The sequence below is a fragment of the Anolis carolinensis genome, chromosome 6 (genome assembly GCF_035594765.1).
Source record: "Anolis carolinensis isolate JA03-04 chromosome 6, rAnoCar3.1.pri, whole genome shotgun sequence".
Lineage (NCBI taxonomy): Eukaryota > Metazoa > Chordata > Lepidosauria > Squamata > Dactyloidae > Anolis > Anolis carolinensis.
The window spans coordinates 14,475,480-14,491,302 of record NC_085846.1 but is presented as its reverse complement, the minus strand read 5'-3'; the positions used below and the strand labels follow the sequence as shown (position 1 = coordinate 14,491,302).

At 40.9% G+C, this 15,823-nt stretch overlaps 1 protein-coding gene across 7 annotated transcripts in view; it reads right to left on the bottom strand.

Annotated features, from left to right (window-relative positions):
- Window positions 1-238: 238 nt before the first annotated feature.
- The window catches only part of sult2b1 (sulfotransferase family 2B member 1), a 39,899-nt gene continuing 24,314 nt past the window's right edge, over window positions 239-15,823 (bottom strand). For all 7 annotated transcript variants that reach the window (XM_062958132.1, XM_008117199.3, XM_062958129.1 and 4 more), the window contains 6 exons: window positions 11,793-12,026; window positions 9,839-10,047; window positions 5,395-5,521; window positions 5,167-5,261; window positions 2,627-2,807; window positions 239-1,116 (listed from right to left, as the gene is read on the bottom strand). In XM_062958132.1, coding sequence (XP_062814202.1) covers window positions 1,001-1,116; window positions 2,627-2,807; window positions 5,167-5,261; window positions 5,395-5,521; window positions 9,839-10,047; window positions 11,793-11,928 — 864 coding nt within the window. In that variant the 5' untranslated portion in view covers window positions 11,929-12,026 and the 3' untranslated portion in view covers window positions 239-1,000. The remainder of the gene's footprint in view (window positions 1,117-2,626; window positions 2,808-5,166; window positions 5,262-5,394; window positions 5,522-9,838; window positions 10,048-11,792; window positions 12,027-15,823) is intronic.

Sequence of the window (15,823 nt, the reverse complement as noted above, 5' to 3'; positions counted from 1 at the left end):
ATTTAGATATGTGATATAATTGTATACATATGTGAGGCATTGAATTTTGCCATTTATTATGGTGTAAACCGCTTTGAGTCCCCCCAGGGGTGAGAAAAGTAATATAGAAATGCAGTTAATAAATTAATTAATTAATAAATTTGACTCCCTCCCCTCCTTTTTTGAGTTGAGTACAAACTAATTTTGCATTGTGAACTCAGTTTGCAGCAACTGAAGTAGTCAGAGGAAATAACAGGAGGAAAGAAAAACCAGGACAATTTAATAGCAGCTGAAAAAGTGGGATAACAGTGGATTGACCAGAAGTGTCGCTGCCAAATTGAAACAGTTGGAGGCTATGCCAGAAGCAATTCTACCTGGGGTTTTTGGGATTGAAGTCCAAATCAGCCTTGGTTCACAAGCCCCATGTCCTCCCACCTCCTGTGCCATAGGAATGGTTTCCTGTCGGGCAGAACCAATAGACATGCCCATTTACTTCAGTGTTGTTCAGTATTGGCATCATGGCAATGAGAAAAAAGAAATGATTTTCACTGAATTCAGGGGGAACAGGAACTAGGTTCACTAAAAGAGCTAGCTTCAAACATTAATGGAATAACGAGAGTTACTCCAATATCAATTTATATATTTGTAAAGCACTGAATAATTTGTTAGTATTAATGTTTATTACATTTACACCCCATCTCTCTTCTTGTCATAGAACTGCAGATGACAGCAGAAGACTGCAGTCTTCTGTCCAGATACTGGCCACATATAGGCTGCTGAAACAATGTCTGAGACCTTTACGGCTTCAGAGCTATAGTTCCGACACCTTTGGAATTCAACACACCATTCCAAGCCAGGACCCCTGGTCTCCTGTTCTTCTACCCATGCTTCTCCCAAGGCTGGCTCCTTCCTCACTCAGCCCAGATGTTCCCTCTAATCTACAAGGTGTTTTACTAGACAATTAGTATCACGATGAATCATTAATCACAAAGGAAAGGAATCAGTACAGAGAAAGACAGCTTCATTCTTTGTCCCATGGAAATGTAACGCTTAAGTCTTGCAAACGCTCCTGATAGATCCGGTCAAAACATTCACTCTGAACAGGGGTGAGATGGTTCTTCCAGTCCCCAGAGATCCCTGGAAATCAATGGGAAAAATAATAGCCCATTAGATGTGGGACAGATGTGGTGGAAGACTTTTTATGACCAACAGCCATATTGGCAAGAAAACTTGAATATTATTGGGATTTTAACTGTAAAATATGACCCCTATATCCATAGGGCTGGTATTCGCAGTTTCATTTATCCACATCTAATAAAATAAGTCCTGGGTTGCTGTGAGTTTCCCAGCTGTATGGCTATGTTCCAGAGGCATTCTCTCCTGATGTTTCACCCAGATCTATGACATGCATCCTCAGAGGTTGTGAGGTCTGTTGGAAACTAGACGAGTGGGGTTTATATATCTGTGGAATGTTCAGGGTGGGAGAAAGAACTCTTGTCTGCCTGAGCAAGTGTGGATGTGCAATTGGCCAGCTTGATTAGCATTGAATAGCCTTGTAGCTTTGAAGCCTGACTGCTTCCTAAAATCAAGACAGTAAATAAAGATCAACATTCAGAAAACAGGGGAATTCCAGACAAGAAACAATCAGGGCCAGTGAACACCTCCCAATAAAGGATTTCCCCAGGCAGGAAGCAGCCAGGCTTTGAAACTGCAAGGCCATTCAATGCTAATCAAGCTGGCCAGTCTACCTCAGGCAGACAAGTCTTTTCTCCCACCCTGAACATTCCACAGATCTATAAACCCCACTTGCCTAGTTTCCAACAGACCTCACAACCTCTGAGGATGCCTGCCATAGATGTGGAAGAAATGTCAGGAGAGAATGCTTCTAGGACATGGTCATACAGCTCGGAAAATTCACAGCAACCCAATAATTCCGGCCATGAAAGTCTTCAACAACACAAAGTAAGTCCTATTTAGGCATTTTCTGGGTCCTCCAGTATGACTTTTGGGCCATTTTGTGTATTGACACGAAGTCAGGGAATGCATGCTAAGGTTGTTGTGAGTCAAAGCAACAACAATGTGTCTGCCTATCAGATGCTGGAGGAAATAAGGTTGGATTTCTTGTTAAGAACCCTTAAGAACAATTTTCTTGGTTGGCTATAATGTAGGATTTCAGGGAAGTTCAGTCTGGCTGTGCATGCATTATTACCATGCATTGCAAGCCACCCTGAGGATCATTTGTTTGAAACATAAGATACAGATGTTATAAACAATTAATAAACCAATTTATCTCTAGCACGGAGAGAAAGCAATGCATGTTCTTGCCAGAGCCTATTGCTAAGAGCATAAATCTCCCCACTCCTCTCTTTTCTTTTTTGGCTGAGTCAATGAAGTGTAAACTATTTTTGTAGGTCGGTTTGCAGCAAGTGACGTACACTGAGGACCAAAGGAGAAGTGAAATAAAGAGGACAAAGAGAATCTTTTAAAGCCTCTGAAATCTGGGATGACAGAGGATTAATCCATGGCAAATCAGGACAAACAGAAGGGTAGGATAGTATTGAAAGCACAAATGGGATGTTGGACATACAAGCTCTGAGCATTGAGACCCAGAGAAGATTCCTCCCTCCCTGCTCTTCTCCACATTCACCTTTGCGGAGGAAAGCACTTTTCTTCTGGTTCATGAGGAAGCGGGGCGAGAGTGAGAAGTTTGACATCTTATTGCTTTTCATGGCCTCGAAGGAGGCATTTGCCACTACGGAGTCAATGGCAGCATCGTCTAAGTCCTTGCCAAGGAACTGGCAAATGCGGGCGACGCTCCCCCGCAGGTCCTGGGAGAAGAGAAGGTGATGAAACAGAGAGGATGTGTAAGTGGACACACAGCTTAAGAGGAATGCTCTCAGGCACCTTTATGCTTCAAACAGAAACCACTTCAAATCTAGTTTAGCAGACATGGCTCTTCCGAAGTAACATATATTCCCAGATCGCTTTCTGGCACAGTAGTTCCAGGCAGACATGGCATTCCCAATCAAATGAAAATCTGTAGCTATTCTGTCTTTCTATCCTTAACAAATTATTTTGCAATGTTGTTGAAAATTTTGATGGCAGGCAGTGAGACACTGTATACTTCACCCATAAGAGTTTGCAGATGAGGAAGGCACATTAAAAGCCTCACCCCTGCTTTCCTTTGGTTTTTTGCCACAATTATAATTTCCAAATAGGAACCATGTTCAGTGTTCCTTTTTGAGAAGAGTATCATGGCACTTTAAGTGATTTAGAACTTGGTTGGATTTGTGTTGTTCCCTTACACCTCCATATTTTCCTTCCATTTAAAGTAAACCTTGAGTTTTTAGTTGGCTGTAATTTAGAACTAATGCAGTTTGTCGCCAACTACCAAAGAGTGCTGCTGCCTCACCAAATTACTAACCCCATGATTGTTGGTGCTTAGTGAGTCCCTAGTATCATTTCTTCCCATTAGACCAGTGGTTCCCAACCTTTGGGCCTTCAGGTGTTTTGGACTGCAACTCCCAGAAATCCCAGCCAGCTTACCAGCTGCTAGGAACTGTGGGAGCTGAAGTCCAAAACACCTGGAAGCCCACAGGTTGGGAACCACTGCATTAGAAACTAGAGTCAGGAGATCCAAACTACAGCTTTATTTCTGATCAGAGCAAAACTGAGGGTGATCAGCAAAGAAACATTTGTGCCATGAGGCTGAGATGCAACTCGGGCCAACTTAGTGAGCATGTGCAAAGTTAAGTGAACTTTTCCCTTCCTTTCGCTCTCTCTTATCAGCAGGAACAAGGATTTTTCAGCAGCTTGCATTCCTTCTCAGTAGCTTACATTCCCCTTCTAAGATGGGCAGTTAATAGTTTTCTAAGATCTACAGAAGTACTTGTAGGAACACCTCAGCAAGCAAGAGTCCAAAGGTGGCAGTCTAAAACCCGGAACCTCAATCAGTGGCTGACGCCAGATGAGAAACTCCCTTCTGGGCGACTTGGAAGGCGCTGAACAGTCTATGTTCTGGCACCATGAGATGCAGGTCCAACCTTAAGAAATGGGGCTACAAAGTGGAGTCCACGACATGCGAGTGATTATGGAAAAGCGCAAACCACAGACCACCTACTACAATACAGCCTGAGTGCTGCCACATGCACAATGGAGGAACTTCTTGTAGCAACACCAGAGGCACTCCACATGGTTAGCTACTGGTAAAAGGACATTTAGTATAATGTCAAGGTTTGTTAAAACTTTGTGTTTTCAAATACATTACAACTTGTACTCTTGGTTCTCTTCTGACACGATAAATAAATTCCCCTTCTCTCTCCCCCTTCCTACATAACTCTCAGTTTTCAGCCAGTATTTTTCCCTCCAAGGCCCTCATCCTTTTAGGTCAACAGATCCTCCTACCAGCTGTTAGGAATTGTAGGAGTTGAAGTCCAAAACACCTGGAGGGCCGAAGTTTGCCCATGCCTGATCTAATCTCTTCGGGGAAAATCTTGGGTTCCGGTCCTTTGTTCCTCCCACCACCTTGATTTGGGCAAGACTATTCCTCTCAATTGAAATCCACCATTAACAGCTTTTGGTGAAGCTAAATAATTAGAGATTGTAAATAATTTCATTGAAAATCACACTAAATGTGAAGTAAAGAAGTATTGGTATCGTCACGGCAGACTATACTTTCCAGATTACCCCATTCATATCAGTTGGTGGATTCTGGCAATTGTTATCCGATGGGTAACATTCCCAAGCTCTGAATACAAGCGCAGGAAGAAAATGATGTCTCTGTGTACAGAGAGACAATTACTAGAAAAATCTTTAAACTGATATACCAGTAATTATGTTTGCTTGAAAGAAAGGAATGTCTAACTCATAAGCAGAGCTAGAAAACAGCAAGTTAGACCATTTGTAAAAGAGAGAAAGAGACAGAAAGAGCGAGACAAAAGGTATTTGAAGTTCATATTTACCACATTTGAACCTTGGAGGCAAAAAAATGTGCCAGACTAAAATACAAATATGAAACCGCAACAACGACGCATCCTGCATGCCATAGAAAGGAATAGTGAGAAAATTCCCACGTTTTTAATGACCTTCAGGCTGTTTGTGCCAGAAAACATAGATACATTCTGCTTCCATATCCCTCCTTGCAAAACGCAAACGCTGTGTTAACTAGCAAAATAACATAATAACCACCTCTTGCAGCTCCTCGTATGTGATGAAGAAGATATTTTCCTTGTCCTTCAGGTTCATCCAGCCTTTAACGTGGTCAAACCAGGATCCAAAAGGCACTGCAACCACAAGTAGCATTAGGCAAAAAAAAAAAAAAAAGAGGCTCATAGAAAATATGGTGTAGGGAGGAAAGGAGAAGGAATGGCCCTCTGTCCCAAAGAACATGACTTATTTTCCGATGCATTTACTTACCATCTCCCTTTAGAAAGACATCGAGAAACTGGTCCAAGGTGCCAGGGTCTTTATAGGGGCGAAACATGGAGGCAAAATGATAGAGGGATACCAGGACATCTTTGGGGTTCCTCACTGTGTAGATGATCTGGGGACAGAAGGAAGAAGGACGTTTGTGGAAAATGGGGCCCAATGTCAGAGAATGGCAGGAGGAACAACCCTTCCTATGACAGCATGCCTGTTATTTGAGACTTGCCAGGAAGGGCCTTCTCATTACATTGAGTTATCCTCATATAGGAGCCCCCCAATGGCACCGCTGAGCTGCTGAGCTTGCTGACCAAAAGGCTGGCGGTTCGAATACGGGGAGTGGAGTGAGCTCCCGCTATTAGCCTCAGCTTCTGCCAACCTGGCAATTCAAAAACATGCAATGTGAATAGATCAATAGGTACCGCTTCTGTGGGAAGGTAACGGTGCTCCATGCAGTCATGCTGGCCACATGACCTAGGTGGTGTCTATAGGCAATTCTGGCTCTTCAGCTTAGAAATAGAGATGAGCACTAACCCCCAGAGTTGGACATGATTAGACTTGATGGCAGGGGAAACCTTTACCTAGGAAGCCAGAGAAGGGACTTCTTTATTGTGGCACCATATTTATGGAGCATGGAGATGTGGCTAGCACAAACTTTCAATCAGATTAGGACATTTCAGTTTGCTCATATATTTTAAGCTGCTATTCTACCTTATAATTTCTTGAAAATTGTCTTTTATTGATTTCATTCTAGTTTGTGGTTATATGGTTTCTTTGCTATTACTGTTATTATGATCTGGATTGCAGCGAGTTTTCTAGGCTGTATGGCTATGTTCCAGAAGTATTCTCTCCTGACGTTTCACCCACATCTATGGCAGAAATCCTCAGAGGTTGTGAGGTCTCTTTCAGAATGCATGCCATAGATGTAGGCGAAACGTCAGGAGAGAATGCTGCTGGGACATGGCCATACAGCAACCCAGCTATTCCGGCCATAAATGCCTTCAACAATAAATTATTATTGTTGCTACATTTACTGTTCTCTGTCTGACATCTTTGGGTTCAGCAATTTATAAACTGGCTGGTTAATTGATGGATTGTCTGATTGTGCAATCAATGATTGATTATTCAGTGGCATTCTCCCTTCCCTACATCCTTTTCCATCATCCTCAGAACTGCATAGATAATACTGCTCATGTTCTGCAGTGGTTTGAGCTCTGGACTATGACTCTGAAGATCACAGTTCAAATTCTTACTTTATTGTTAAACCCACTGAGTGACCTTAGGCAAGTCACACTCTCTCAGCCTCTGAGGAAGTCAAAAGCAACCCCCTTCTGAGCAAATTCTGCCATGAAAACTCCATGGTAGAGTTGTCTTAAGGTCACCACAACTCAGTAATGTATTGAAGTTATATTTCGACAACAAAACCTTTAAACGCAATTGTGCTACAATCCTGAATTTCAACTAAGATCTTCTTGGGTTCTGCCCAAGCTGGATCCTGGCATTGAAATCGATTTCTAAGACTAATCAGGCCTTGGCAGAATTTAGGGGAGACTGCAAAACCAAAGAATTACATTTATCCGGAAGAAAATGCAACATTGAAACAAAGCAATAATAACAATTGCAAAATAAGCCCAGTAAGGGATAATGTTACTTTCTAATATTCTGATAAAAAACATCAGTTTTTGCATAACAAATCATTAGTCTATCATGGTGTATGTGTTGGAAATAGCAACCTTCTTCAAACCTCCACTAGTGATTTGTTTGTATATGATCCTGTATGCTTACTGTATTGTATATGTATGTTTTGATATGCAGCTTTCCCTTTACTCTATGTTTCTTGAGGTTGTGGGAGGGCCTGCAGACCACATGATCCGATCTGGGACTGCTCTAAACTGAGACTCTATTTTAGAGCAGAGATGCCTTTACACTTCAGACTCTATGAGGTGCCGTGAAATTTTGGACTGTTAAGATTATAAGGAAGATGCCCTGTGTTATCTGCACAGAGAAACTACTTCAAATCTATATGTAACCAGATTGACAAGTTATGTACTTGAATACATGAAGGTTGTGAGTAAACCAGATATGTTACTCTTAACGAAGTCTACTTTATTTTGTGTCTTGAGAGCATGATATAGAAACAAGATGTTTTATGAGAGAGTAGATGTTTTGGGGCACTGAAAAGAACACTTCTGAAACTCTGCTGATTTTGTGCATTTGCATAATCTCTGTTTCTAACAGATCAGAAACAACCAGGTTATCAGTCTAACAACTGAAAACCAAATTGCCTTGCATACATACATGTGGATATATACCACTGAAGAGAAGATTTTACTCAAACGAGTTTGTGATTTTTAAATGGTTGTGAATGCCGTTTTCTCCATAAGGTTATGGAGATTCTGATTTTCCCAAAAGTTACGATCTCTAAAAGGTCATGCCTTTCCAAAAGTATGTTACATAACTTTTTCTATACTTAACTATACAGCAGAGGGGATAAGAAAGCCTGTTAATGAATTGGAAGATGTGTAAAAGGATACTGACAAGAGTAAATCATTGTGTATCAAGCTCTATCGATGCACATTGGCACTCTCTAACCAGTGTCCCAAAATGCAAAATGTGTCTGATTACACAGCAAGATGGATACACAACAGGACCAAGATCCAGTGAGACAAAGGGCACTGGTTACTTTGTCCAGTAACTTACATAACAACGTCACAGCGGCCTTATATTAGATATGGACTGAACTGCCCACTTCTAATTTATGGATACATAAGTCCACTTATGAAGATGTAACTCCTATACAGAACTCCAGATGATGTTTCATAATTACTGTATTTCATTGATTCTAAGATGTACTTTTCCCCCATATAAACGTCTCTAAAAATAGGATGTATCTTAGAATTGAGAGTGTTTATATATCTATATCTATCTCTATCTCTCTCTATGTATATAATATATATACATACTTTTTCCTATTGTTGGTACAGAAATTATGGTGTGTCTTAGGATCAAAGAAATACGTCATTGCCAATTTGACTGATTCAAAAATAATGCATTAATAACATATGTTATTCCCAATTTAAACTCCTCATTTTAAAAGCTACCGTCGGCAGTGATGTATTATTAATGCACCGTGTTACTTGCAATTGAAACTTGTCACTTCAAAATGACAACCTTGACAGCAACATATGAATAACCCTGTTATATTACTCACACATATAGAAATGAATGACAAACAAGTAACACATTACTTTTTCAAGTACTCTCTCCAAGGCCTGATAGCACACACCACATAAAATACCACTGAATAACAAGAATAATACGCAGAGATGAAAATCTAATGAACTGAATGTGTTCCAACCCTACGGCTATAATTCAACAGTAAGGAGACTCTCCGGTAGATATGTAGGACACGGTGTACGTAATTAGTACAGATTCTGCTTGCAGCCAGATTTCAGTGTTGTTCTGCAAAGCCCTTCACTTTAGGATGAAATGGTGAATTTGGGAGGAACACAGTGACATTTGGCCCGGAGGCATAAAGCATCCAGAGCTGCTCTTCCCTGGAAGATCAAGCACCCCACTTCTTCCCCAAAGGTTCTTGCAGCATCTAAATCAGGAACCCCGTGTAAAATTATGGGATGGCCTGGTAGAAAAGGTTGCCTACAGCAGTCTGTAAAAAGAGGTGACATTTCAGAAGGTGGAGCTTGTCGAACTGGCTACACCTGGCGAAATGGCCTTTCCTTGCAAATATTAAAAGTGCAGAAAGGCTGATCTGTTCTATATCGAGCTATTTTAAACATAGCCAGAATACAGACAGTCCCTGAGTTACAAATATCTGACTTACAAACAACTCATAGTTAAGACCAGGGGTGAGACAACAGGGAGAGAGAGAAATCTACCCATCGGAAGGGAAATTCACTCACGAAAGAGTTTTCATGGGGAAAAGGTGCCTCAACTCAAGCTTTCTCAGCAATCCTTATTTCCACAACAAGCCAAATATTTCAAAATTCAATTATCACAGGGACAGAAAGGGGTGGATCATCTGAACAGGGCACACATCAAAACAAATACCACAGGAGTGTTAACTCTTCCTTATGCTATGCAATTTATAGAGCAAATGAATATGCCTATTATATATATATTCGTTTGCTCTATAAATTAATATGATTTTGCTCAATTGCTAGATCCTATTTGATAAAACTAAACAAACCCATAGCTGAATGCTAAACCACGGCTGTATAAATTCCATCGATTCCATAGGGGTATTCTCCTCAGGGCCAGCAATTGGATCAAGGCATTTTAAAGTCATTTTTTCACTGCTGTGTAATTTAGGCTTCACTCCAGGAAAGCAGATATCGATCCTGCCTAGGTTCACTGTTAGAAAGGAGGATGACGAAAGCCACATTAAGGAGAGGTGTATCTCAGCAACAGCGTCTCTTACCTTGGCTTTTGATTTGGAAAAGGACTTTGCAAAGAGCTGCACTGGAAGGTGAGAGCTAATAATACGTGGTGACTTGTTGGTCTGAGCTATCCGGTATCCCAGCACCGTCTCAAACCAGGGCCCCCGGTCCCAGTTGGGGACTGTTCGGCACCAGTTGGGGTCACCGTTGTTTCGGATCAGACTTAAAATCTCCAGCATCCACACAGTACCTAAAGAAGAGGGCACAAAGCCATCCCAGAAAGCAGAATTAAGTTTACATATACAGTATATATATACACACACACACTCACGTACATACAAGGAATATTTGCATCCTTCATCAAACCCACTAAAGAAAAGAAGCACAGCTTCAATATTTTGGCACATCAGAACGTTGCTCTGGGGAACTGATGTGTACAAAAAGACACATGCTTTTTCTGTGCAGAAAATTTATTTATTTACCCTGCTCTATCTCACCCCTAAGGGGACTCAGATCAGCTTCCAATTTTGGCAAGTATTCAATGCCACAGTCATACAATAATTAAACAATACATAACACAATAACCATTAAATAGAAACATTTAAATTACAACTTCAATTAAAACATGAAAAATATAGCACTAATCCTGAAATTGTCATCCATTTTGCTTCTAATGTTGGTTCCATGAAGATCTATTGCACTTTAATTTCTACTCACCAAACGTCCACTTCCACAGCCAGGATTTCACTTTTTTACAGAAGACTGGGAGGGAGAAGGCCAATCTGATGTCACTGGGGAAGGAGTTCCACCACCGAGAAGGCCCTGTCTCTCGTCCCCACCAACCGCGCTTGTGAAGGGGGTGGGACCAAGAGCAGGGCCTCCCCGGCAGATCTTAATGCTCAAACTGGTTCATAGAGTTCAGACAGGTAAGCTGGGCTGGAGCCATGCATGATTTTATAGGCTAAAGCCAGCACTTTGAATTGTGCTTGGTAGCAAACTGGCAGCTAGTGGAGTTGATGCAACAAGGGAGTTGTTTTTTATAATACAAATATAATATGCAAAATCCACTAATGTGCAAAATCATTATTTTTGTGCAGGAAACATGACTTCTCTGCAGTAATTGGTGTATTTAAGCAGTATGTACATTTTATGCCTTTTGAACAAAGACACCAATTCCTTTGCAAAATCAGGAATCCAGAAATAATTGTACAAAATAGTCTGTGTTCTATACCCTCTAACTGCCCTGATTTGGCAGATTTTTTTTCTGTGTCAGGAGCGACTTGAGAAACAGCAAATCGCTTCTGGTGTGAGAGAATTGGCCGTCTGCAAGGACATTGCCCAGGGGATACTGGATAGGGTTTTTTTTTTTTTTGGATGTTTTACCATCCTTGTGGGAGGCTTCTCTGATGTCTCCGCATGGGGAGCTGGAGCTGACAGAGGGACCTCATCCGCACTCTCCCCAGATTTGAACAGGCAACTTTCAGGTCAGCAACCAAACCTTCAAGTCAGCAGTCCTGCCAGCACAAGAGTTTAACCCATTGCACCACCAGGGTCTCTGGGCAGGTGCAATCACAATTAATCCTCCGGCCCCATATTTTTAAATGAATTTATAATGGGATGAAACTTAAAATAGGGGGAAAGTAGAAACTGAGGGTGAAATAGATTTTCAGAAAATAGGCATACCCAAAGAGTGATCAATTTCCCATCCAACAAAATAATTTCCTCAGATATGAATCCTAGAGCAATCAAACTTGCAAATTAAACCTCTTTATTTATCTTCTAATAATGACTAATCACAAAACAAAGAGCACAAAATGCAAAGCAGGGGAAAGCATGAACTATGGCTAACAGACATCTTTCACTATTGTTATAAGAATTGACTATAGTCTGAGCCCAAGGGAAACCAGAACTAACAGGTTTGTTATGTACAATCTACCCAAGAAATCTGAATTTATTTTAATCTACCCAACCCATGCAGCTTCAGGAATCATCTACCTGATTTCTGGTAGGTAACATTGAAAATATCATCATCTCGGACTTGAAAATTGTTTTCCACCATCTGCAGCACCTGTTCAGAGTAGATTATTTGAGGGAAGCTGATGCCCTTATATTGGAAATATTCCTTGAACATCCTGGAAACCAGCAGGTAATGGGAAGGGCATTAACTGACGGTTGAAAAGTTGGACCCAAATAAATGCCTTCTGTGTTGGGGAAATGCGAACGGATCCTCTGAAAAGCAGAAAAGATTAAGCAAATGATTAAATGTGACTGTAAGAAAATACACCACTCTGGGGCTGTAATGGATTTAGACTGCATAAATGAGGATTAGAATCCTAATCATACAGATTACATTCACTTACCTACTACAACACATTTGGTTTTCTATTTCTCCTTTGTATAAACCTTGTCAAGGAAAACCCTACAATTTGTGTATCTTTATGTCAGGATCAGCGTAAAGGCCCTTAACAAGAGTAACAAACACTATTTTGCTGAATTTTGAACCACAAGGAAGGAGCCAGCGTTTTAGAAATTGTAAAATTAACGACAATTGAAGGTTTTTAAGATCAAGTGCTGTGGTTTTTAGTTTTAGTTTTTATGGATTTTAACTGATTTTTACATACCAATGAGATTTAATTATGTTTTAATGTTTGTATATTTATAGATTTTACATTGTATTGAAATGCTTTCACTGTAAGTCGCTTTGAGTTTCCTTGTGGAGAAAAAATGCAAGGTATAAATAAATAAATATCGTAATCTATATATATAAAAGAGTGATGGCATCACGGCGACCCACAAAACAACAAAACTACAGGCCCCCCAACCTCGAAATTTGACAAGACAACCCATCATCCACGCCTCTAGGTTGATACAACAAAAAGAAAAGAAAAATAAAGTCCTAATTAGAGAGAGAGGAATAATTGCTTTTATCCAATTGCTGCCGGTTAGAAGGCTAAGCTCCTCCAATTTGGTCTCCTAGCAACCCAATAAAAAATAATAAAAAACACTAAAAAATAATTAAAAACACTAAAAAATTAATAAAATAAAATACTATAATAACAGAAAATAACTAAAAATAATACAAGAAAATAATAAAATATAATAAATAAAAATATAACTTACAATAAAATTAATTTAAAAAATACAAATAACGTCAAATAAAAATTACACAACACTTTTTAACCAATACCACCACCACTTTGCCACAGCAACGCGTGGCCGGGCACAGCTAGTAATATATATTTTAAAAATGGATTCAGAAATTTAACTGTAAATACAGTCGGTTTACCGGATCCATTAATCCATTAATTGCCATTTTATATAAAGTAGGGGCTGCGGTGAATACAAAGGGTTAAACTGCCGGCTACAGAAAGTCTTGCTGACCAAAAGGTCAGCAGTTCAAGCTGTGGGTCGGGGTGAGCTCTTGCCATCAGCCCCAGCTTTTGCTTAACTGGCAGTTCGAAAACAGCAATGTGAGTAGATAAATAGATACCGCTTTGGCGGGGAGGCAAAAAAACACCTTGAAGGCATGATCAGGAAGGCATCTATGGACAACAGGCTCCTCGGTGTGGAAAAATGGAACAGCAGCACCTCCCCATGGCTGAGTCGAGCACAGCCTCCAGATGCCGGAGATGGAAAAAGAGGAAAGCCTTGCCTCTGTCTATGTACTTGCTGTCTTTGTTGTTAATTGTATAATGGTATATGTATTCTGTAATCCACTCTGAGTCCCCTCGGGGAGACAGAGTGGAATATAAATAAAGTATATTATTATTATTATTATTATTATTATTATTATTATTAATTACACCAGTGCATATAATGGGACTTGCGCGTCCATGGATTTTGGTATCCACAGAGGGTCCTAGGTTGGATCTATACTGCCATATAATCCATTTTAGAAATCCAGATTATCTGCTTTGAACTGGGTGATGAGTCTACACTGCCAGTTCAAAGCAGATAATCTGGATTCAAGAACTGGATTATATGGCAGTGTAAATGGGGCCCTAAAACCAAATCCCAGTGGATACCAAAGGCCAACTGTAATTGCATTTCGCTCTGCTCTTAGCAAGGAAAACTGTTATTGGTAATATCCCATCACCCAAGAGAAGCCAGCAATGCCATCGGACCTGACCAGACACCTCCTCTTACACACCGACACAAACAATACATCAGAATATTGAATGCCACTGTATTATACATCAGCATTTCCTGGGATGCCAAGGAAAGCCAGCATGCCCAGATAAAACTCTTCATACACTACAATAAATCATTCCATCAATGAATCCAAAAGCAGCTATCACAGAAGAGTAAAGCCTACTGTGTCCCGGTATTATGTATTGATTTGACCTGGTTAGTTTCTGCTGCTGGTGTATGTGTATATTCATGCACACCTGCGCTTTTCCTATATTTCCTGTATTTATGCAATTATAGGATTAATTCCAAAGATTGGGGAAGGTACCTTTTTGGAACTTGAGAATCTATAAAAGGGGCATAACTGTCAGATTTATTTCCATTGAGCTCTTCATAAAACAAAACTCTGGGAGCCATACAATTTTCTGTCCCTTCATCAAATCCCATTAAATTCTCAGAACAACCCTATAAAGTGGTTTAAGCTTAGTAAGTGAGAGTTTAGGCTGTAGGTAATTTCTCTCATTTGGAGAACTGAAAGAGGGGGACTCAGGAGCATTTAACACAAATTAGTTGCTGTTTTGCAACCAGAACTAACCAAAAGGATTTCACAAAGGTCATCCAGTCCAACCCACTGTCAACCTGCCATCACAGCCGGATTGCATTTGTGCATTGGTTTTCCACACGCCAGTAAAAGTAATTGCCCTTGTCTATTTCTCTTGGCCTCAACAACCATGAGATGTCCTCAAATTAGCAGTACAACGCTCACCATAACAAGGGAATAACATTACCACTTGCTTTCCTTTGCAGCACTAAGTTACTGATTAAAAATAGAGCTAACTGCATTGAACTGCATGATACGAATCTACACTGACCATATAATGCAGTTTTAAACTGCATTATATGATAGTGTAGATGGGGCCCCAGGCTGGATCTACACTGCCATATAACCCAGATTCCAGATGTTTTCAAGCATGAACTTGGGAAGCCCTGGCAAAGCAGAGACCGGCCAGAACCAAAAAAAAGGATTCGGGAATCCTGGTAAGAGAGCAAACACCCAATGGAATTTGTCTGTAATCTTTCCAAATAAAAATCTCACCAGGTTGAAAGAAAACCACCGAGATGTTTATTTCATTCCAGCTGGAACAGATGACAACCGCAATTATTTTCCCAGGAGCCGACATAACTCAATGGGCGAAGAAACACAATATTTATAGGAAAATACAGAGCTGTCAAATTCAAATTTCCCCCATGACAGCTTTGCGCTGATTGATGGAAGGCATCAGCTGTGGGCGGTAGTGCTCTGTCCAATCAGAGTGCTTGCCTCGCTTTGGCTCCTCAGCCAATGGGAAGGGAGGAGGCGGGCCAGGCGGGAAACAATGAATGGAATGTAACGATGATAAGGTTAACGTGACCAATGTTTGCCCAAAGATTCAATGATAGCTTAGGCTCTCAAGCTGAATCTAAGTTATTGTCTTAGTCTTTTGAATCAGCATCTTTGTCTAGCCCCGAGGCTAGGTCCTTTTGTTTGTCTTGCTATAATATGGAGTTCATTGTTGGGAGTAGGAGCTTGGTTTCGGATCAGGATGTGACACAGCAGGGAGGCGATGGCAAAGTCCCTGGTTCCTCGCAGATAGAGAATTGCCCTTTGTGTTGAGTGATCCAAAATATCCATAGGCCCTATCATTCCAGATGGCCTGGCTTTCAGCCCTCCGAGGTCTGGTCTGATAAGAGCCATTTACAGTAGAGTTCCAGTTATCCGACTTCTGGTTATCCGATGCTCCGTGTTATCCAAGGTGCCAGGCCAGGCCACGTGGTCCACGGTGCTTGCTGTAGGGACGAGATGCGGCTGGTGCAGACTTTCCCTCCCGGCAAGCACCCAGCACCCAGCACCCAGCACT